The sequence below is a fragment of the Botryllus schlosseri genome, chromosome 10 (assembly GCF_051294905.1).
Source record: "Botryllus schlosseri isolate E-star chromosome 10, Bs_hap1, whole genome shotgun sequence".
Lineage (NCBI taxonomy): Eukaryota > Metazoa > Chordata > Ascidiacea > Stolidobranchia > Styelidae > Botryllus > Botryllus schlosseri.
The window spans coordinates 19,527,596-19,552,685 of record NC_137245.1 but is presented as its reverse complement, the minus strand read 5'-3'; the positions used below and the strand labels follow the sequence as shown (position 1 = coordinate 19,552,685).

The 25,090-nt window shown below is 40.8% G+C and overlaps 2 protein-coding genes across 3 annotated transcripts; one reads left to right on the top strand and one right to left on the bottom strand.

Moving 5' to 3' along the window:
• LOC145448901 (TNF receptor-associated factor 6-like) lies at nucleotides 1-23,484 on the top strand. Of its 2 annotated transcripts, XM_080327348.1 has the most exons (13): nucleotides 3-212; nucleotides 445-577; nucleotides 6,206-6,353; nucleotides 7,957-8,118; nucleotides 9,071-9,145; nucleotides 10,402-10,479; nucleotides 10,731-10,886; nucleotides 10,945-11,035; nucleotides 13,640-13,799; nucleotides 19,711-19,827; nucleotides 21,228-21,317; nucleotides 21,381-21,558; nucleotides 22,062-23,484. In XM_080327348.1, exons 1-13 carry the CDS (start codon nucleotides 119-121, stop codon nucleotides 22,278-22,280), a joined length of 1,701 nt encoding a protein of 566 aa, XP_080183474.1. In that variant the 5' UTR covers nucleotides 3-118; the 3' UTR covers nucleotides 22,281-23,484. The 2 variants fall into 2 exon arrangements, with proteins under 2 accessions (XP_080183475.1, XP_080183474.1); XM_080327349.1 differs by lacking the exon at nucleotides 10,402-10,479 and having other exon boundaries at nucleotides 1-212.
• An 82-nt stretch (nucleotides 23,485-23,566) lies between these two features.
• Nucleotides 23,567-24,709, bottom strand: LOC145448904 (putative U3 small nucleolar RNA-associated protein 11). The gene has a single exon (XM_080327351.1). It carries the CDS (start codon nucleotides 24,638-24,640, stop codon nucleotides 23,957-23,959), a length of 684 nt encoding a protein of 227 aa, XP_080183477.1. The 5' UTR covers nucleotides 24,641-24,709; the 3' UTR covers nucleotides 23,567-23,956.
• Between the last annotated feature and the right edge of the window lie 381 nt (nucleotides 24,710-25,090).

The window sequence follows — 25,090 nt, the reverse complement described above, 5'->3', positions numbered from 1 at the left end:
TATGTCAGTGTGTGAGCTGCTGGAACTTGGATTACCTGGTGAATAGATTGAATTGAAAGTTGTATGTTCACTCACAGATTTGACGAAATATTATTATGAAATTGTTTCAATAATCGCAATGTCTGTGACTACGGAGAATTTGATATTTCGAAGTGTGTCATCTGTGGCGTTGTCTGCTGCAGAAGAGTCTAACGTTACTGGAGATGCCGAAGGTGAGTGCAATATAGCATTCCTGTAAAAATCACTGTGTCTTGAATTTCTAAAACAGTACAACTAATACTTTAAATACCGTAGTTCTGGAAAAATATCCATGTGTGTTTGTTGTGCTGTATCCTATTCATCCAAATTATGCCTCGTAGTTCCGCACCATAGTTGTTTGTAGGAATAATTTTGCCAAGCCACTGTCAGAAAGATTTCGTTTCAATTTCGAATCCTTTACTTCAGGATACGACTATGAGTTTGTTCCAAGTTTGGATAATAAGTACATGTGTCCGATTTGCTTGATGGCTCTGCGGAACGCTGTTCAGACCACCTGTGGACATCGATTTTGCAGATCTTGTATAAAGAGATCACTTGTGTGAGTAAATTACAGCATCTCTATGCAATATGCATTGTAGTTCAATCGATTGAAATTTGGGAGTAATTTTAGGATGCATTACAGTATTACTCTTGAATGTATTGCTACATTCAGCAAATGTTTTAAACTTTATATGTCCCCGCTTGATGTCATGGGTATTATTTAGTATAGTTTTCCATATTTATGTACTATTTCTAATCAATAGTGTGGTAACTAGCAACTTGCTTTCATGATTGCAATGAAAATTATGCATTTAAAGAATTATAATAACAAAACACGGAAACCACATCATATAAAGAAGTGGATATCAATGTTTTTCACTGCTAGAATTGCATTTGCTCTCCAAGAATTTTGCATTTTTCTCTGATAAAATAACTATATAGGCCTACTAAACCATGGGTAGTCAACCTGCGGCCGTAGAAGGAAATTTGTGCGGTCGTGGACACGTAGTTCAATTAGTATGTGTTGGCGGCCATCGACTGCAATTTGAATTTAGGAATAACTCCCGCTCTCTTGATAGATTTCGATTAATCTTGAAATTTTCTTCGCGCCGTTTGCGATTAAATGTGACTTCATTTTTCGATTTTAATACAGTAGGGCCATTTGCAATTAGAGCCCCACATTACAGATTCGAACAGCAGAGAAAAGTGATGCGCTCCATATAGAAATACCAACTCGGAATCGTGTACTCCTCACTATACCGACAGTCCTGATGAGAGGTCAAGAAATAACAGCATGCAACAAAGTGATTAATAACAATTGGCCCACCAGAAGATGCATTTACTATTATAACTTGCCCTAAATTTTTGAAAAATCCCCTTCCATCAACTCTACCGGTGAATTTGATCACATCCATGCGCTGAAAAAGGATAAATGTTTGATAGCAATACGTAAAACTACTAATATTAATCACGAAATTAATTGGTAATTCTGAAAAAAATTCGCGATTAGCGCCACAATATACAGTTCCATAACATAACCAGTGACCACTCGCGATTTCGGTGCGTATAGCAAGCTTTTATGATTGAATAGATTAGTCGGGTGTTCACCAGAAATAGACATAGCCACTCTAACATGAGCATTTGGCGTCCAGCTAGCTCATTACGACTATGCCCTGGAATGCGGCTGTAAGATACATGAGTAGTCGAAATGCGGCCGTGAATGGCAAAAAGGTTGGCCACCTTTGTACGAAACTATACTACAAGTCGAATTTATGATTAGACCCTGCCTTGACTTAGACCCTATATCCAATGACCAGGAACGCAGAACGCCGAGTCCAATACTACTTTGATATTAGAAAGACCTACAACTTAACAGCATCTCGGCAAACAAGGAATGACCAATGACCATACCCACGACAACGGATGCAATATAAGGCAGTGCAATAATTACCTAAGCAATGACTTTTAACATCACATTAAGCGAGTTTATCGATGCTTCATCCTCAAATAAAGTGTAATATTGTTAAATCACAATCAATTTTAGCTTATCTGTCAACAGACAACTACACGTCATATCTGTTTTTCAAAGAACAACTCCTTCAATCTCAAGCTTGAGTCCGTTAATGTAGAGTAGAAAGTTTGACTTCCGAGCATAAGAGCTACTCTGGCAGTAAAGCACTTATGATTTCTGTACATTAGTGAGCACCGCTCTTGAGAACTTTGTTTATGGGGTTCACTGTCATTGAGTCAGCGTAATCTGTGGAACAGTTCTAGGAGTCAATGTTATTTTTACTGATGACTCATTTACCGATAGGGCCATAGCAGGGATACTGATCTAAATATATCACAGTTCAGTAAATTTTAGAAGTATCAGACTAGCCTGTATTTGTTCTTGTGTAGTAAGATGCCTTATGTTTGTGTTGATTTGTGCTCGCTTTCGGAAATGAGTACTCCTTGCTCAAAAATGGATGAATATATATGGATATAAATGAATTAAGAAGGAACTTTCAACTTCTGCCGTGTGTTGGCTGATTTGGCTGAAGTAAACCAGCAATGGTTATAGGCGATTCCTGTTCACCCACTTGATATAGCCTGAAAGCTCATAATTTTCCTAACTGAATGGTGCTCGTTGAACAATTTCTCATCTCTCTAAACAACTACACAATAGACTTGAAGACATTGTTAACTTGGATTGTTTTATATGGGTGCGAGGTCAATTGGAGAATTGGAAAAAAACATTGTATATTGTGTTTATATTCTCTAAATTATTTAATAGCCTACAATATATTGTGTTTTTCCAATTCTTTACCAGTTGCTGACAATAACCCCTGTCCAGTGTCAGCCGGCAACGGCAATATTCTTTTTATTTAAATATTAATATATTATTGAATTGTAAATTGAAGTTATGTGCCTCCAAGAAGCTGTTCAAATAGAAATAAGATAAATATAGTGTAGAATGTTATTTCTAGTACATACTAATGTTGTGTTGTTTTTAAGTATTTGCACTTGACAACAGTCATCCGCTTAGATATTTTAGTCTTTGGTAATTGGTGCCATTTATAGTAAATATTTCAAATTCGAACCATATCGGGCTACTGACCCAGATGTAGCTATGTTTCTAGTGTTTACAAAAAGCAATGCTTATCGTCTTGTAGGAAATCTTATGCTATTTGATAGCTTGTGTCATGCTCACTTCCTTATTGTCCAAAAATATGATGCAATGTCGTATGTGTAAGACTGAACACAACACCATCTTTGAGATAGCGCAGTCAGTCAATGAAAGTTTACCTATTGACCTCACAGTGTCACTAATCGAAGTTTCCATAGATAAATATTTGCATACATCGGTACTTTGTTGGAGGAAAATTAGTGATTAGAAATGTATCAAAATTGCCGCACGTGTTTGATGACTCTAAAAAGGAAATTTACCCAATATATAGTTTACCCATTATACGACTGGATATTCATTTACAGCGAGGAGGATTTTAGCATGTTGATCGGATAGGTAAAGCTACTAAAGCACCTTCCATGACAATAAAATCCTCTTGTTGGAGAGTGTTAGTCATGTTGTGAATAATTTTCTTGTTTGATTGTCCATGCAATTTGCAATTACAGGAAAGTTAATACGTTGTGGTTTAGATTTCACAAGGATAAACATGTTATTATGTTCCGTAATCTCACTATGCACGAGATGTCATATAGATTCGCACTGTTACAATGGAATAGAAATAGAACACCTTATAATCAGTAGCAGTTAATTATGGTGTTGATGCTTCACCCGATTTGATTGTGTGCAGTAAGTTGAATACATCACATCAAAAATTATGGTTGATATGTTTAAATAAGACAATATTTCACTTTCAAATCATTGACCTATTACGTTTTTTCATCCTGTATTGAATGGAACAGAATGGTCTGAGAGTTCAATAGTTATATTTCATGTGTGACCCAGAGTAGATAGAAATCACTGTGATTCACTGTAATCAATTACTTCAAGTGATCTTTCTGCTATAATAATTGATTGCAATGCATTGGCATTACTATTTCCACGTACATGTGTGTCTCACATCCTTGAATGGATCAGCACTGCAGATTAATAGGTACTTGATGTCTGGCAGGCAGTCAGGCAGCCAGCCGTTTCAGAAATCACGAAATCCCCATTTATTTTCCAAATTCCGTTTCTGTTGTCTCGTTTTCTGTATTGTGTCCTGGTTTCTTGGACATGTGTACGACTAGAATCACTTCTCTGTGTGTCATGTCTTTGAGTATTGATGCTTGTCCGTTGCTAAGAAACCGTAAACCGGGGTAACTTTGGACTTCATTTCATTACCAGTCAAACTTCACCCAACATTGATAAATTAATGGCGGGGGTCAATTTCATCAAAATTGATGGCCTTTAAACTTCTTACAACCAAACATAGATAGCATGTGATTCAGAGATTCAAAACTTGGCAGCAGATACCTCTAAGTAGTCTTAATCCATGGCAAAAATCTCAGTCGGCTCACCCTTAGATCAATACAAGAAAATGCGATGTCCAAAGTTGCCCCGTCAAATTTTATCAGAACGGGGTAACTTTGGACAGTGGAAAATGTGATATTTAGAGCTCTGGAAAGTGGCTGCTTCATCTGTGTCAAAGGGTATCGTCAACTATATTCCTTATGACTGGCCTGATGGCTTTTTAAAATGGAGTGAGAAGGTTAATAAATTAAGAGTTTGCCAAAATATGAAAAAATGGGTACGCAATGAGCTGAGAGATTGTAATCGGGTGTAAGCTACTTCAAAAACTTACAAACTTACAAACATACTCCTAAAGATGTGCCTGCTGAATATGGGATATCGTAAATTATCATAAATATATCCATCAGAGGACATAAGAAAGGGAAAGTGTATCTTTGAAAGAACAGTAATATATTTGAAATCGGCAATAAATCACGGTAACATTCTTGATGTTTGCTGTCGATTGCTGACACTGCCAGTGGGATACCCCTAATCACCATATGTTATTTATAAGTCCCAATTGGTGAAGGCATGAGGGTGATTAGGTAAAAATCATGCAATAGGCCAGACATATACTATTTTGTTTCAGTTTTAGCCACTGCTCTCATCAACTCTTACCAAATGAGCCTCATTTACGAGGTTTCATAAACAATAGAGCGTAAAGGCATACAAAAAACTACATTGTCCAAAGTTACCCCACATGCAGGGGTAACTTTGGACACGGATAATTTACGAAAATAAGGTACTTATTTATGACCATGAAGATTTTGGATTAGGCAATTCTAATCTTTGCCCATGAAAAACACAAAACTTGCCTCCCCTACACCCTAGCATTTCCAAGATACAAAGCGGAATTGTTGAAAATTGTCCAAAGTTACCCCGGTTTACGGAACTGTAGGCTATTCTCTGTAAGTGGACTGCTGACAATTATGGAGCACTTGATGATATTGGTATTAACATGCATTGGCATTGGAATAACTTTTAATGGCGGAATGCCGCATAAGTAGGCAATATCCCATTCAAAGCTATGATGTGATGTGACGATGTCCACCCGCGAATGCATATGACTTGACTACCCTTTGAATTATTTTGCCCGTTTATACTTCGGACCTTACGCTCTATTGTTCCTATACCGATTACGTAATGTGGTTTTGTTACATATTACCTAATATCATGACTAAGATTTTGAATGTGATCGTTGAATGATGATTTTTCTCTGAATTTTCGGATTTGGGATTAGGAATAGATATTCCGGGCTGCTTGGCAATGTTCCCTCTAATTCTTCGGATTTTTTGTGCGCTGAGACCGTGTCAGCACTGCGCAATTGCGCAAGCGCGCGGCTTTGAGAGAACATTGCTGCTTGTGAAGGCTGAAATGCACATCTGATGGTTTTGTAATGCCCAGATTTCATTCCGTGTATATAAAACTGCAGTCCTGATCCAATTCCGATCTAAACTCCATCTTTCATTCTCTTGTTCGTTCAGGTTCCTGATCAGGAATGATATTTAATATGTATTTTAAGGCCATTTTTCCAGTTTGGTGTTGATGTATTATTGAATTGTACTTGTATTTTTTTTAATCTCCACATTCTGACTTTTACGATTGGCTGTGATTGTCAAATTTCTTCATCAATCGTACACAATGATGCTGTTCAGAAAGCTGGTTTTTACCAATTCATTCTATCCATAGACGACAGAAACGCTGCCCCGTCGATAACGAAGCCCTTAATGAAGAACTAGTGTTTCCCGATAATTATGCGAGGAGAGAAATACTTGACCTGAAGGCTAAGTGTCGGAATAAAGGATGCAATCATGTGTGCGAGCTTCGAAGGATGAAGGTGGGTGTGATAGTTTACACACTACACCGGTGTTTCTTTTTTCTCGCGGGGAAAACCTAACCGCGAAATTATGGAAGTTGATGACTGCAAAAAGGTCATCAGCTCATCACTTTTGCTTGGTACTGAAAATGAGACAAAATAAGGTTGCAAGTGAAACATAATGACATGTGTTATAATGGATTGTGTCAATATTGTACTTCCATTTACAACGCAGACTGGTCCATCACAGGTTAGGGATCCCTGCACTTTGTTTTAGGCCTACTTTTCCATGCCAGATAATGATATTTTATGCTCCTCATTTGATAGGTGTGGCAAAGAGGATAGCTTTTGGTCATATCTTGGGTTCCAAGAATTGTAGGTAATTTCAGACTAGACCAGGGCTCCCAAGCTATTTTTATGATGGCACTCTATATTTAAAGTGGTATTACAAAATTCTGTTTGCTCAAAACGAAATCATGTGAAGTGAACTATGTGCTTGTTGATTTTGCACACTTTGTCAAACCGAAAATATTCGGGTTCATTTCAATATGAATATACTACCGTATTCAATTGTATATTGAAGTTCTGTACCTCCAAGAAGCTCTTTGTCAAACCCCCACACAATGTTTGGTATGGCAATGTGCATCTCGCGATTTCAATTTAATATTGTAATTCTAATTGATTACCATTAATTCAGGATAGCTTTTAGCAAGTGTATTTTGTCTTGGTAAATAAGATAGTAGTTTTCTGTAAAAGAAATTCCTCAAATGACCCAATTTTTTGATACCAAAAGGCCTCTCCTATTTCTCAACCAATTTTCACCCGAAATCGCTTTTATTTAGTGATGGAGAATGCAACATTAATAAATTATATAGCAGGCTAGTTAATCCTCGACCACCAGTGATGTTACTCACCTGTACCAAGCCGACTTATGATTTTCACAACTTTGCTTAGCCAAATCAAAGTGTGTATTCAAAATTCAACTGCTGTAGACTATTCTATTCAGTAGGCTTACTGTGGCAGGTAGAATACCATTTAGCAAATAGTTTCAGTCACCATATCGAAGTTTCACTATTCAGATTTAGAAGGCACTAGCAGTATATCCAAACTAAAAGACGATTACACCTTCATAGGAATTTCCCATGCCAGGGTGGTATGTCATACCTTGCAGTCGATCTTTTGATCTCATTCAAAGTAGGATTACATTGAGTTTTAATATGCACATCCAAACCGCACTTACCTCGAGCCAAAGTACTCGAATTTGCCAGGATGTAACGTCAATCGAAGTTGTTCCTTTGGATCTGTGTACTTTATGAGTTTGAGAACAATCAGATTTCTGTCTATCAAGTTTGAGCGTGTTTGTTTTGTAGTAGCTGACGTCTTCCAATGGTAGCTGTGCGCTGGGTTATTTCCTAGTATTGTATCAAAATTGTACACTTTATGATATGTGTTGTACTCATATATATTTGATTGACTTTGATTAACTTTTTTGTGGTTCCACTTATTTCTCGCGTGTGTCAATCTGAATTGCCATAAAATGATCCAATCAAGTGATCTAATTTTGTGGAATGTAAAAGAGTACGGATTCATGGCCAAAGGCTTGATTGCACATCGTTTCTCCCAGGATCACGGCGAAGTGTGTCCCATGAGAAAAATTCCGTGCAAGCACAAATGCGGACTGGACTTGCTAATCGAAGACGCCATTTTTCACGAAGAAAGTCAATGTCCGAGACGGCCTGTCCAGTGCGATAAATGCGGGAGTCTTTACCCGCTTTGCGAAGAACAGGTGGGTGTCGCCTGTTTGTTTTTCTGGTTCTGAAGCAGAAAATTTTTTAATGTGTGGCACAAGGACGAATTGAGTAGCCTAGCTGACAACAACTGAATTTTGTCTGGCGTGGTTTGGTACAGTATGTCTGCTTTTTCAAAGTAGGCCCTACTCAAAGCCGGGCTTGCCAACGTGCACTTCATGCTCAAGTGCATATGCTTTTAGACTACTCCTACTTACGGTTTCATGACCAAAAAGTATGCGACTCCTCGACCAAATCTACATTTTGCAACTGCTTCCTTGAGCACTTAGGAAACCTCTCATTTTCTACTTCTAGTAATTGTCATTAGTGGAAATTACTGTATCACTTCTAATTGAGTAGCAATGCTGACTGCTTTGACCACTTTTGTTGGCGATATAGTTCACAGTTGGGAAAGAGGGTGACGTCATTTCTATGCTGTATAAATAATCTACTTGGGCAACCTTGAATAAAATTGTGTCGATCAACACTTGAATTGTCGTGATCAACGTCCCCAGCCCTAATTGTGACGTCGTTGTTTTCGCAGCATTACCACTGTTGGCCAAAATAGATTCTGTCACAAATTTGAGGCAGTACTGTGTGCACTGCAGCCGTGTCATTTATCCGCTAAATGAGGGAATTTGACTTAATGTTCATGTGCATACCATCCATTCGATATTTTGGCGAGTCATCTACAGTGCCGTGGGGATGACGACAATCCAATCGTGACTCATTGAATATTCGATATTTCAATTGTGATAACAGCGCTCGGAGAGCGTTATGACACGCAGGTTATATCAACATCGGGAATTATGTGGGGTTTTTCAAAATTTGAATCCTTGTGCAAATGTTCTAACATTAATCTGCTGTAAAAGATAGCGATCCTTTCAGAGAAATGGCTTCGATACCGTTTCTTGGCGTTTTGCTTGTTACTTAGACCATGTCTACTTTTAGAATCATAAAGAAGAATGCAAACAGCATCGGCTTATTACCTGCCCACATTGCACACACGAAATGAAACAGTACAAGGTACCCGTGTTCTCTTAGTAGACATTTTCTGTTTTTCATTGCGTTTTCATGTGGCCTATTGTCTCTTGATCATACGATGTGCAATTATGGAAATGGTGGCGCTATGCTACGACGTGATGATTTTAAAGGGGCACTGCACTCTAAAAATGATGTGGTCTCAAATTGAAGGGCAAAACGAAAGAAAAATTTTGACCGCAGCTGTTTTCTTCGGAACGCCACCGTAATGGAGCTGTAATGTATTGAAATTTCCACAGATGCATCACGCTCCAGCAGTCACGCAGAGATCGAACTTTATATAGTTGTCAGCCGATGTTGTGAAGGAAATGGAATGCACTAGGCCCGATTTTGACATAAATTTCCTGACTGGACATCTTCCGTTGAACGCAGTATCTAAACCACCTTGCCGTGTACGACATATTTCCTTCATAACATCGGCTGACAACTATATAAAGTTCGACCTGTGCGTGACTGCTGGAGCGTGATGCATCTGTGCAAATTTCAATACATTACAGTTCCATTACGGTGGCGTTCTGAAGAAAACGGCTGCGGCCAAAATTTTTCCTCCGTTTTGCCCGTCAATTTGAGACCACATCATTTTTAGAGTGCAGTGCCCCTTCAAGATGTGGGTGGACTAATGTTGTATGTGGGCATTGTGATAATGATTTGAGTCTGACATAATTAAATTTGTTTAACGGGCCTGTTTGATGTATGCAAAATACTGGATGCTGGGTCGTGGAGAGATGATTCTCATGTTTTTCCAGTTATCTTTTAGTTAGACTCCACCTTGCATCCCATGTAATTGATTTAATCTCATATATCTGTGTACTACAAATACTTGGATATAGTCTCCTGTATTCTTAGGGATCTAGTTGTTTGATTCGTCAGGACTTAATTCAGTTTATGGAAATGGATTATTTTTGTATATTCTGCACCCATTTCTAGTGGCCTACGTTGATAGAATCTCGCGTCATCACTTCATGATATTGAGTTACCTCGATGGTCACTTTGACCAATCCTGTGATCCATGAGGAAACCGCGTAATGAATCTGGCTGAGATATTTTTTCTCTCAATACGAGGTTGTTTACGGCATTTATAATGCAACCACGCATCTATTCTGTTACGTTAATTTGGAGATCTCGGCCGCGTACTCGCATGAGTCTGTCTTTCCTGTTTATCGCAGCGATTGTGTCTCAAATGAATGTGATATTGCATTAGTTTATGGGCGTCATGTTGAGGAGTATTGTTTTGTCGACAGCTGCAACAGCATCTAACAATGGAATGTTCGCAAGCGCCTATTAAATGTGTCTTTGAAAAAGTTGGATGTCCTCAAGAGGTAGGAAGTCTGTGCTCTGTAGTGAGGTGTTGGCTACATCCCATTATTTGTGTAAATCGATATGTTAGCCTACTCTATGACTAACGTGGATCAAGTGACTAACAGATTTGTTACGTCTTAAACAAAGTCAATTGTGTTGAGAACTGTACCATATTGATTTTCGATGGTCCTGTATTGATTTTGTTATACGCCTGTATCTTGATAATGGTGTGATAAATCAGGTGTAATCGCTTCTGTTTGTTGTCCACCAGCATTCCAGACACAATATGCAGCAGCATATGGAGAAGTCGACACAGGTCCACCTGCAATACCTTCTGAGCAACATCTGTCAAGTTATGAAGAGCAATTCAAGCATATCTGAGCTGCTGCAAAAGCTATCGTCACGAGTCCAGGATCTTGAGAGCAATGTGAGCCGTGATGGCGAGGAGAAATGTTTTGCGGTTTTGATTTTTGGTTGCGTTACAGAACTCGTGCGATGGCAGTGCTGACGTTATGGATATTTACGAAAGGGATACGCAAGGCATGGCGAATGGCTACAAAAATATGCCTAGGCCAGGTGATATTTTTGATTCTTGATATTATTGGATTTGCCTGGTTGTACAGAACCCAGCATCAATTCATTAGGATTGAGTACATTCGTGTGGACGATTATACGCGTATGATAAGCTTGTCGACGAGTCCGGAAGTGCTGTTAATTAGCTACTGCCTGATCTGTCATGAACAATAGAATACACGCGCTTATCAATTCGTCTTGTGTAACCTCGGCGACGATTTGCGCAAGTCAAAATGTACGTGTTTTTAAGGAATATTTGCTATAATGACGTCGATTTCAGGTGGTTCAAACCTTTCGTCTTTTATAACTCAAGCCTTGACACACATCTTCTGATGGTTATGTTCAGGTATTAGGGGAAATCAATTACGCATTTACGCACGTGTCGCTCTTGTTCGCGGGCATTCGATGTCATTCAAATTCGCGATGTGACTCTTTAATCACAATTGCTAATCAGAATATATTAACGGCATTTCTCCAAGCCATCGGGAGATAGGAGCTAGGGATATAGACTGGTAAGGCATAAGCTTATATTCGCTTGCCAGTCTTCGTCGAAATGGTTGGCAAAGCGACGTAAGACAATGGTTTTATGGGATTAAAATATCATTTGATTGCCTCAGTTGATATATTTGGCGACGTTTAAAAAGACAGTATGTAGGCTACTTCACCATTGTGGCATAATGTGGCCCGAGTCGTCGCTAGATATCGTGTTGTGCATTAATATATCACTTCACTGAAATGTAGGGTTGGAATTATCATTATGGCATCATGTGACGTCATGAGGTTCACGTTCGCGTTCACACAGAACCTTTCAAAAAGTATCACGCTCACACAAACCTGAACCTTTCAGAGGTTCACACCATCCCTAATAGGAGCCTAAGCGTGCTAGGCCCGAGACGCGGTAGTTAGGCCAGCGATGATCTTTCGTATTGTGCCTGTTGCAGATGCGATGGTGAAGGCCATCGATGGTATAGTGCGCACCTGGCTGGCCTATTGCAGATCTGATTCTTCAAGCCAGCGGAACTAGGCTCGTTGAAGGCGCAATAAATCAGGCCAGCAACGAGTGGCAAGCGCGCGGCAATCAATAACCTAATTTCGCTCAGCGGGAGATCGCCTCGCGTTACATTGTGCCGGTGCCCAGACGAATCTCGCTAATTGATAACACGCTTCTTGCTAGTTGGCCGCGCAACACTGATAATAAGACTTACTGAATTGCAACTGAATATAAGCGTCAGATCGGTCATTTCAAAAGGACGGGGTTTTGCGTTTAAGGGGGTTTTGCGCTTCAAAAGTAGGGATGCGTGCGATGCATGCGACACTTTATCATGCGTCACTTTGGTATGTGGTTTAACAACCATAAAACGTACCCTAACCACGTAATCGAAACATATATATATCCTAACCCCAAGCCTAACCCTAACCCAATTCTCAATATCAACCATATCCGGCTCTAACCCAAAACTTTACCCACATGCTGAAGTGTCGCATGCTATTATATCGCAGGCTCATATGTCCAGTCTCCATGGACTAATGCCACACCCAACTAGTACAGAATGAAATAAAAAGTCACGATATAAAGGTAATTACTAATCAGAAAGCAATAGAAAGCAATCAGCACAAACACGAGCTAGTGGTTAAAAGGAACTTGATCACCACACTGTGCGTATATTGAGTTTTGTGAAGAACACAGTTCATGATCAGATCACATGAAACACCATACATTTTGACATGTTCATGGGGAGCACTGATTGGTGATGGTAGTAGTGTCGAACACTTCTTGGTGTGGTTATGAAGGTGCACTAGACCCAAAATCCATTGTGACGTTGGGAAAAGCGAAGGGTGTCATAATGCGTTGTTGGAAGTCAAAAATATCTAGGTGCTTTGGTTACGCCTCTGAATATGCTGCAGTGAATTCGGCACTTGTTGAATTTGGCATTGGAAATGTAATTATTATTATTATTATGAAATTGATGCATAAATATTGTAATAATAATTTTAGAAATGAATATTTCGCTGAATATGTCAGTAAATCGTGGTATACGGCATTTGGTTAATTCGGCACTTAGTATGTTCTTTTGAATTCTCTACTAGTTGGTGACGATTACCCCTGACAAGTGTCAGCTGAAAATATTCTGGTTCATTTCAATATGCATATACTATTCAATTGTATATTGAAGTTTTGTACCTTCAAGAAGCTGTTCACTTGGTATGTATGTATTAATTTATTCGGATTGTGCGTTAGGTTGATGTTGGGAGTTAGGTTTGAAGTTGGAAGTTATGTGAGGGTTATGGGCCACCAAGTGCCGAATTCTCCTAGTGTCCAATTGACTGGTAACCGATTTACTCATCCAGCCTTGGAAAGTGTTTCGCGGCCTTGTAATTTTTGAGGTATTTTGTCCATGCTCAGTTCATTAGTAGTTCTGTACTATCGAGTTCTGAAATACGTCACCAAATGACCCTCCTTTGTTGACAATGCTCTCTGCATCAGCTCCCAGCACCGGCATCATTTTCCACGCACAGAGTTTTGATCGATGACAAATCCTTTTTGGATGGTCGTACTTCAGTAATAAGCACGGCACACCGCATGATATCTTCGAAACTGTTTTCCAGCTAAATCTTTACACGACGCTGATGACGAAGAGGACGAAATACAGAAGATAAAAGCCTACAACCTGAAAATGGAGAGGGCGTCCGATCCCGTGAGGCTTGAAAATCCGTCCCAATCGTCCGCCTCGGCGCTAGCGAAAGACGCAGAAGAGAAGTTGATCGGGTGAGATATTGCCGATGTATTATGGATACTTTGGCACTGACTGGTTACTTTTTGCGAGAGGTGATCAGTAGCAAGCAGCTTATTCAAGTAGATTTTGCCTACTTGCGCTAACGTGAATATGATTATAGACTACTTCTACTTACAGCTTTTTGGTCTAAACTCGGCCTAGAGTACTTACTTTTTACTTTCTCGGAGATTGCCACTTCTACTTGTATATTCACATTGAAACGTACTCGAATATTTTCGGCTGACACTCGTCAGGGGTAATTGTCAGCAAGTACTAGAGAATTGGAAAAGGACATTGTATATCAACAATCGCATCACAAAATATGACGTCACCAGCATGAAATTTTGAATAAGAGAAGAGTTCAATGCACTATATTTACATCGTACTCTAGCTTCTTTTGTTGACACAGCCTTGGCTGGTGTGTTTTCATAGAAGTCGACTCCAAGGCACACAAATGAAAGTGTGAATGGCCCCTTCCGACGACGCGAAATCTGTCGTCTTGATAATTTTTCGCAATTTAAGCGAAACATTGAACTCTCTCTTGTTCGGTATTTCGTGCTGGTGACGTCATATTTTGTGATACGATTGTTGATGTTATGTTCTTGATCTTGTTTGAACAATAACTCAATGCGACGAGATTGCAATACAAAATCAGTATATTATCAGCAATATAACTTTAAGATAGGCGACACGATCCAGAGTGCAGTTAAATGAAAGACCACGAGACAACAGAACACAGGGTATAAATACAAGCACGACACACAAGGAAATAATGATTGGAGTTAATTACTAGTCCTATAGAAAGAAAGAGTTGTACGACACTAAAACGTAAATGCACGAACATAACAGTCCTCCCCTGTAAGTTGAGAGGGTGGCCCACATTTACGTAGGTCTGTAGAAATCCGGGGGTTTCCTATTCCTTAGAGGATAACGTCTGCCCGACGTTCGAGCAGGACTAGCTGCAGGGCGTTGTGCCCTATTCCTGACCAATGGTTGCTCAGCTTGCGACTGCGCAGGCTGAGCAATTTCCTGTGTGGCTGTATTATTATGGCCAGCTGAAATCAAGCGTGGTTGGAGTTGGTTCTTATGCCTCCTCCAATACCCATGATCTGTTTTTACAATGTACACAACACGCCCCAGTATTTCCGTCACCACGCCAGCAACCCACTTTGGTCCGCTTCGGTAACTGCGAGCGTAAACCGAGGAGCCAATCTCGAAATGAGTGACTGATTGTCTAGGCGTAACGGGTTTCGATTTATCGAAGGGCGAGCACAAACTTAACAAATTGCGCGGCTGTCGACCATGTAAAATCTCGGCAGGCGTTTTCCAGTCTATGCCCGGGTGCGGTGCACATCGGTACGTAGCGAGAAGTGTCTGGAGCGCGAACTTGAGATCTTTTCCCCCGTCGCAATTTTTTATCAATCCAGCTTTTAAAGTCTGGACGAAACGCTCCGCTTCCCCGTTCGAGGCAGGGTGAAAAGACGGTGATACGATATGGCTGATTGCCAAATTAGAGCAAAACGTATCGAATTCATTCGATGTGAATTGCGGCCCGCCATCCGTAACAATTGTTATGGGCAAGCCTTCGATAGAGAAGACTTCCCTCAAAGCGTTGACCACACACAAGGTTGTGGTAGAACCGACATTCATTACTTTAACGAAAGGATATTTCGAATGCGCATCGACGATGACAAGAAACATCTTCTTGTTTATTGGACCTGCGAAATCCAAGTGAATTCGTTCAAAGCTTTCAGAAGTTTTGGGCCATTCGCGATACTGACGATCCGGCGCTTTCATTACCTTGCGGCAAGCGTCGCAACTCTTAACGAGATTTTCAATGTCGCGATTAATAGAAGGCCATGCGATGTAACGTCGAGCCATCTGCTTCATTTTCGCGATACCCCAATGTCCTTCGTGCAACAATGATAAGACTCGCGAGCGAAGTGACTGCGGAATTACTACGCGCTGAAAACCATCAATATTGAGCATGACTATGTCTTCGTGCAGTGAAAGCGAATGTTTGCGAGTCGAAAACCAAGAAAAATCATCAATGTGCACCTTTGGATTCCAATTACCATGAGTGACAGATAATTTTACTAGTTTCATGGTTTTGTCCTTCAGCGTCGCATCGCGAATTTCATTGCGAGTTAACGGTAAGCCATCGAATGCCATATTAATAGCGTGAACGATCTCCGCGTTTTCACGAATTTCCAGTTCGTCAAACTCAGGGTCTGGACCCTTTGGTAGGCGAGATAAACCGTCGGCGTTTCCGTGCTGATTAGTCGGTTTATAGCGAATATCGTATTGATAAGCCATGAGCGTTAGTGCCCATCGCTGTAAGCGTTGCGCTGTAATCACGGGAATTTTCTTGTCCGGCGAGAAAATAGCTAAAAGCGGTTTGTGGTCCGTTACGAGCGTAAATTTTCTACCATACAAGAATTGACGAAATTTAGTGACTCCGTAAATGATTGACAGAGCTTCCTTCTCGATTTGAGAGTAGGATTTTTGCGAATCGGAAAGCGTTTTCGATGCGTGCGCGATCGGTCTCTCTTCGCCATTGTGCTCGATTGAGAGGACAGCGCCGATTCCGAATTGAGAAGCATCAGTTGACAAAATGAGCTGCTTGTTTACATCATAATGAGCTAACTGCGTAGCGTCGATTACGTCGTTTTTGAGAATGCGAAAAGCTGCGTCGCAGTCTGCATTCCAAATGAATTCCGCGCCTTTTTGAAGAAGACGGTACAAGGCAGCGGCTTTATTCGTGAAATTAGGAATAAACGCGCGATAATAATTGACTTTGCCCAGGAATGCCTGTAGCTGGCGAACATCCTGAGGTTTAGGCAACTGTTTGATTGCTTCAACGGATTTGTGAGACGGGCGTTTGCCGTCCTTGTCGATTATATGACCAAGATACTCGATACTACTTTTGAAAAATTCACATTTAGCGAAGTTGACGGTGAAACCGTATTCGGTGAGGCGCTCAAAGAGTAGCGATAAGTTGCGAAAATGATCGCGTTCATCAATGCCAGTAACGATTATGTCATCGATAAAACTAGCAACACCGGGTAAGCCGGCGATCATGGCATCAATACAGCGTTGAAAATTTGCGGGACTAGATGCGACTCCGAAACACATGCGTCGATAACGGAATAGACCGAATTGCGTGTTGATGACACACAAATTCTTCGCATCATCGTCTAATTCTAGCTGAAAATAAGCATCGGCAAGATCAATTTTCGTGAAAATACAACCACCCTGTAACTTGTGAAGAATTTCATCCAAGGAGGGCAGGGGATGTTGATCTATCTGAATTTGTTGATTCAATGCTTTGAAGTCACCACAAATGGGTACTGATCCATTAGATTTAGTGACGGCAACAATTGGTGCTGCCCAATCACTGTAATTGATTTGTTCGAGAATACCTTGATTGACTAATCTATCCAATTCGGTTTGAACAGCGATTTGCCTTGCGAAAGGCAAAGGGCGTGGCTTGTTGAATACGGGCTTGGCATTAGGTTTCAAGTGAATAGTCACCTTTGTCTTGGTGCATCGTCCTAATACATTAGAGAAAACAGAGGGAAATTTGGACTGAAAAGATGCCAATTTGTCGTTCGAATCAGAAATGTCAATAGTATTACATGATTGCGATTTGACCATCTGCGAAGAAATTGCATCCAAAGCAGACGTTCCCTTAGCGGTCATGGAGAAAGCATCGCTCCAATCGAGACCAAAAATGTTTTGCCCACGGTGTTCGTCGAGAACTACCAATTTTAAGCCAACTCGAACTTCAGAACCCACCTGCACGGTTACAGTGCAAATACCTTTCACTTTCAGTGGCTTGTCGCCATACGCTACGAAAGAGCAATGGTATGCTGAGAGTTTCGGAGAGCCCAAAGTTTTGTACCCAGTCAATCCCACCATGGCGGAGGGTGCACCAGTGTCCCACTGTGTCGGCAACGGAATGCCGTTGATGCTGGAGTTGATCCAGAGCTGGTTTCCTACACGTCGATATAGTTGATCGATGTCGAAGGAGAGGAGCGGCACTGAGCAGAAATTGACGGATGTGACCTGTTGCGTGATACTAGGTTTGGTAGACATGCACACAGGTTTGATATGACCTTTACGACCACATTTCTGACATACTGCATGTCGATATTGACAGTCTTTTCTCTGGTGATCGATGAAACAGCGGCTGCAGGATTTCAGTCTTTCCGGGAAGTTGCCTTGAATGGATTTGGAAGGTTTTCTCCCCTTCAGATAACTTCCAGTCATTTTGTTGACGATAGAAGTATCTTTACCGTTACTCTCGCCCTGGATAACCCTATCGGTTTCCAGCGTTCTCACGTATGTTGCAGCTACTTTGAGAACGTCGTCGAGGGATGGATTGGTTTGTGTTAGACAATGCCGTCTCACATCCGCGTGCGGCGTTTCTTTAATGATGAGATCGCGCATTAGCTCATCAACGTAGCTCTGATCACAGCCATCTCTTGAGCATGTGAAGTTGCAATCCTTGGAGATTCCGCGTAGAGTTGCGATCCAATCGGCGTACGATTGTCCCGGCTGCATTTTGCAATTGTAAAATTCGTACCTGGCTGCTTGCACATGAATGGAGTCCTTGAAGTGTGTAGACAACTTCTCAGTCAACGCGTCGAAAGTTTGCGCACTGACATCAGCAGCACCAAACAGATTACGTAAGAGCGAGTACGTTTCAGGTCCAACCCATGAGAGTAGACACGCTCTTTTCTTCTCCATGTTGGAAATGCCGTAAATTGCTAGGTGATGGTTGAATCGTTGCAGATACTGGTCCCATTTCTCCTTCGATTTTACAAACGAATCAAACTTGGGAGCGGTAGCTTCAGATGTTGACGTACCGGGACTCAACCTCTGCGCTAATTGCGCCATTTCTTCTTTATGCTGTGCTTTTTGCTGTTCCATCGTTTCATGTAGACTCGCCATCATTGCCTGCTGCTTTTCCAGCAGCTTCAGTATACCTTCTTCCATGCTTTATCTTCGTCGCAGAAATAACTATGAATCCGACTTCTGACACCAATTGTTATGTTCTTGATCTTGTTTGAACAATAACTCAATGCGACGAGATTGCAATACAAAATCAGTATATTATCAGCAATATAACTTTAAGATAGGCGACACGATCCAGAGTGCAGTTAAATGAAAGACCACGAGACAACAGAACACAGGGTATAAATACAAGCACGACACACAAGGAAATAATGATTGGAGTTAATTACTAGTCCTATAGAAAGAAAGAGTTGTACGACACTAAAACGTAAATGCACGAACATAACAGTTGATATACAATGTTCTTTCCAATTCTCTACTAGATGCTGACAATCAACCCTGACGAGTGTTAGCCGAAAATATTCGGGTTCATTTCAATATGAATATACTGTACGATTGTGCTTAGACTTTTGCATAAAAAGGCAGAAAATAGTTTCAAAAATCGGATATATTGATGGAGACATTGGTCATTTTGCATTGTCGCAAAGATATGTCTTACAATTTCGAAAGTGACCCTTTTCCTAGTTACTAATAGATGTATGCGATAGCTGGACCAAATCTGCTTTGATAACTGCTGAACATCAACTCGGGGCCTCATTGTCTACTAGTCCACACTGAGACTTTGTTTTTCTTGCTGTTTATTGGTGTGACGAATGAAAGCTTGTCTGTCTATCTATGACTTACTTCAGTACTTTTGAGAATTTAGTCTTCTACTTCTACTTCTAATTTAAGTAGTTTTAGAATGTCTTGGAAGTCGCCACTTCAAGTTAAGGTTGAGTAGAATAACGCCATTAGGCTACTTCAACTTGAGTAGCAATGCTGACTACCTTGACAACCTGTGTTGGTTAGTCGGATGGATGAGATGACAGTCGTTTTTTTCTTCAGTTTGGACCATCATGTTCGGGAGCTGATGGCTAAAATGGACACACAAATCGGTAGCGTTAAAGAATTGTCGACAAGACTGAATTCGATCGAGCAAAAGATGTCATTTCAAGAACTAAGGTGGGTTTGGAAAAATCCCCACACCTAACCTCGCAACCCCCTTCTCCCAACCCGAACACAAACTAACCCCTCGCCCCTGTATAAATGACCTCACCCTTAACACTAGCTTGCTGTTATGACTAGACTAGAGTCTAACCGATTATTCGCCAATAACATCAAGTAAATATCCCACTTTGAAGGAAATATCGGTTGTTCTAGGTAAAATATATATCGGCAATTTTCATGACGTCGCAGCATGGTATTAGTACCGCGCAGTGTTGGGATGACTCGAGTCAGACTCGAGTCACCTTTTTCGTATGACTTGACTTGACTCGAGTCACTTTTCTAAAATGACTTGACTTGACTCGGCGTATCAGAAATGTGGATTGACTCGTGACTCGAAGCAAAATTCACGAGTCTATTTCAAGTCATCAAGTAATCGGTGTCGATAAAATCACTGTATCTTGCATATGTTTGGATTGTTCGCGAAACGCTGGTATAACCCGTGAGAGCGACCAATCATTCAGTGATCGTGAGTTTTGCTGAGCCTCCATTGTTCTCTCACAAATAAATTGACCACGTTGTGGTAAACTAGTATAGTAAAGTCATTTAATAGCAAAATACATCTTTCTGTTCTCTGTTCTTACCTTGACGAAACCTCTTATTTTATTGAAATTGAATTCCAATATAGTTTATATAGTCCTCAGTCATTGTCACAGGCTCGATTTGTATCATATCAATTTGTAAATGGGTAATGTATTGCATCTTATCAAATTCGTTTCTCTATTGACTATTTTGGCTGGTAACTATAAACTGAGGATATGCAGTTACTTACGTCGTTTAGCTATACAGCGCCTTCTTGCGTGTATATATTGAACTCTGTATTCGTTCATCAATTCAAAATGAATGAACTTTGAACACTCAATCTGTATTTCCGACAGCTAACATAATTCAATGATGTAATCATGCCTCATACTTCGAAAAGGCAATTTGACTTGAATTGTGACTTGACTTGACTTGACTCAACTTGACTCGAGTCACCTCCAAAAATCGAGTGACTTGACTTGACTCGAGTCACCTTTGAAAATCGATTGACTTGACTTGACTCGAGTCAAAATGTGCAATGACTCGCGACTCGAAGGTAGCGACTTGATCCCAACACTGGTACCGCGGTATTTGAAACTAAGACCCGGAAGAGGATTGACATTAGAAATGATAACTATTAATAATGATGAAAGTGATGCATCAATATGGCATTGAGAAATTAAAACATCCTTGTTTCACTGAATATGAGCGTAAATTGTCATATATGGCACTCGGTATGCATGTGTCTTAGCGTAGGTTAGGATTCGGGCCTCCTTGTGTCAAATTCATGTAGGACTCTATTTTATTATTAATCACTAAACCCTGGTCGGTGGCAGATGTTGCAACGGCCTCTACTTCTGGAAGATCAAGGAATACGGCAGGTTTCGCAAAGCAGCCAGCACCGGCGAGATGACGGTGTTGCACAGGTATGGAAAGAACGGATTCCTCATTAGAAATTCCAGAGTTTATGATTTACGCTTTCTTTGCAGTCCCGGATTTTATACGAGCCCGCAAGGCTACAAGATTTGTGTCCGCGTCAACCTAGACGGCGTCGAAAACTTTCAAGGGACCCACCTGTCGCTGTTCGTCCATCTGATGAAAGGGGAAAATGACGACCTGCTGACGTGGCCGTTTTCAGGGGTGATAACCCTCACTGTGATCAATCAGGTTGGAGGCTGTTGCCGATGATGATTTAGAAGTGATGTTGTGAACTTGTATACTCGTCGCTCGAGTACCAGAACCAGCACTGCTCCAAGTAGAAAGTATGAGGTTTCAAAAGCACCTAACGGTATAACTTCGTGTTCTTCAACCCAGTGTGCATCCATGCACCAAGATATGCTCCGATTGGGTTACTTGGTGACTTGCAATTGATTAGAAAATTTTGCTTCAATCTCATTACTGAAACGTCGAGTGAGTTCTACAAAGTGACTCGAGTCTTTCCAACGTTGGCGGATGCTGCACAGCTGGGAAGAGGAGTTGTATATGTACAACATATCGTTGCTCTGGAATCAAACTAGCTTACGTGCATTTTTCAAATTTTGAGAAAATCATTTGAGAGGGACCTTGTTTTATTCTTGCTGATGTCAAACCTCAGACATGTGAAATATCTGCAAATGTTGTCACCCGCTACCTCTCGCCTGTACCAATCAGCATTAAAACTCGTTTTACAGAGAGAGCAGCCGCAAGAAAGATCGCACATCTCGGAAACCCTGCACGCCCAAACGAACCTGATGGCGTTCCAACGGCCGCTTGCCGAAAGAAATCAAAAGGGATACGGCTACATCGACTTCTTTCCGTTGCAGTTGCTAGAAACGCAGGGATTTATCAAGAATGACACGCTTATCATCAAGGCCCATGTCCGTGTGGACACGCCGCAAGCTGTCCAGTAACGTGCGATCTTGCCACTTGTAAGCGAATGCAGCTTTCAAACGCCATTAATCACGCTGGAGGCCGAGTCCGGGTCTTGATCAATCCTCTTCAAAGTGTTAGTTAATCCACAAAGACATGTACTTGACAGTGTTGCTCGTCGTGTTTTCTAACATTAATTGATTTCACTAGATGCACTTGCAAAGTAACTATCTTATATATAATTTAATAGTGTATTCATAATGAAATGAACCCGAATATTTCCGGCTGACACTCGTCAGGGGTAATCGTCAGCAACTAGTAGAGAATTGTCAAGTAAATTGTATATTGTTTTTTCTAGTTTTCCACTAGTTGCTGACGATTACGGCTGAAGAGTGTCAGCCAAAAATATTCATGTTCATTTCAATATGAATATACTATACCAGGGTTACTATACGTCCTCCTATTTCAGGAAATCGAAAATGCCCACCGAGGACACCTGAATGTCCTCTTTTTGAAAATTCGTCCTCTGTTACAGCTAGGCTAAACGGACGGGGCCAACTAAAAAGCACCATGAATATGTAATGCGGACATTCGAGCAGGTCATTCGGTAGTAGGACCGAATAAACGCAGTATCGTTGAAAAGTAGGTAATCTGGGAGCCGAGCTGGATGGCCCCCTTTTTTAGTCAACACAACAAATCAGCTGTTTTCAATTCCTGTGATCTATCTTCCATGATTTGAAAATGTTTCCTCCTTTCTAATATATAGTAACTCTATACTATACCTCCAAGAAGCTCTTTATATACTAGTCCGGAAAAAAGTCTGACATAATGGCAACAATCACTACTGCCTCTGTGCAAGTAAATTGTAGATCTGACAGTGTTTGATGACATTCAGCGCGCCCGGACGATGCCTATGCCAGTGACTATAATCTAATGATTTCTTATCTTCAAAATACGCTATATCCTATTTATATCTCTTGAATATTAGCCATGACACCTTGTGTTTGGTATTCGATGGTTTTTGCACGTGCCATCGTATTACGATGTATGTGTTCGAGCTAATGTGCTGCACTTTTTCCATTGTGCCCGAGTAAGATGGACTGACTGGCACTTTAAACCAAGAGATGGCGCTGTTTTAAGCTCTCGTTCGATTTGCAACTGCAATCTTTCAGGTTTACTTTATTGGTCGTATCTTTCGTTGAGTTACTACTTGTCAGTGCAATAAACTGTTCTTTGGAGATTTTACGTACGTGTTTTGGTAATGAAGCATACAGTATTTTAAATTCAGTGCGTTGTTTCTCTGTAGCAATGCATCAAGACCAATCCACACGATGTAATGCAGCCATGATAGTGAAACCCAGTTAAAATTGCATGGAAATACGGAAATACAAGACCTGTCAATGCAGATGAGAAATATGGTAGTCCACATATTATTGCATTGCTACATCTACTCTGAAAGTGGGACATTCCGTCAAGTTGATAGGCCAGGAATCATACAAATGACTGGGCAGGCACCTGGTGAAGAATGATCGAAGCGGAAGTAGGGAAGCCCTGCGTACAGCTATGAACCGAGTCATATGGTTCATTCCTATCGGACTGTTTGATTCTTCTTGTCAAGTTTCCGACCCATTCACTATGATATGCCGGTCAAATTTCATAGATCGAGCGAAATCTCAACAACACCATTGGGGAAAAAGAATAATTATACACGTTCCATTCACTTCTTTCGGACGGTCCTCCATTTATATATTGGAGCGCTATTCTTAGTTTCCTTTTCAACCAATTGCCGTTTCACGGTAGTGTCCTGTAAGTGTCTTTGTGATTCCATTTTATCGGCGATAATCTTAAGTTCATCACGTCGCTGCCTCCGTTTTTCGATTTCTTTCTTCAACTTTTGTTTCTCCTCCTCAGCTTCGGGGGTGAGCTTTATTTCCGGTATAGCAGGCTCCTCCGACAACTTGACACGCTTAGCCTCTTTTTCCGAATCAACAAAAACAGTCCTTTTTCCCGATGACTTGCGATCGAAATCGACAATTTGGGATAGCCGTTCCAACTTCTTTTGCTCCATTTGTAACTTCATCTGTATGTAGTTAAAATCCTGAGTCTCCATCAATTTTCTTTGGGTTCCTGTCATCGCGTCTTCTGGTCTTTTGTTGTCCAGCCAAAGTTCACCGTCTTTCAGCCTCTTATGGATCATTTTGTGGTAGAATTCATCCGGGTTGCGTTCCAAGGCTTTCTTGCGGAGTATTTGCAATTGCTTTTGCTTGTTGTGATAATTCGTGGCTCTTGCTTTGTAGTCGGAACTTTTTTCTAGTATTCCGAGGTGCTGGCGACTTTCTGGTTGATGACGTTCTCGATGGGGCTTCTGTAAGGCCTTATGTGCTTTTTTGAAAGCAGACATTTTCGGAAACTGAAAGTTCAACTTGGACTACGAATTAATGTCTAAAATGGCAATATCCAATATATTTAGGTTTCTGTACCTCAAAGAAGCTGTTCAAATCTATTTAGGTTTGTGATAAAAGGCTAAATAAGGTAGGCCAGGCCCAGTTCACCTGACCTGGCCCCTGTTTGGAATCGGTGTCCTGTGCTCACACTATATTATATTTTTTAATTATTTTTTATTAAATTACTTTAAATTGGAAAATCATCGCTGCTCACCTGATATATCAGGCAAAAAGGCCAGCGATTCCAATCAGGCCCCTGGGTAACACGTAACAATGCACCGAACCGCTTACACTGGTTTTGATTTAGCAGCCGACTATTCACACATAGTGGACCATGAATATGACGAAATCGAGCCTGTCTAAACGCGCTTCTGCGGCCAAATGTAACTATGTAAATGGCTTATACA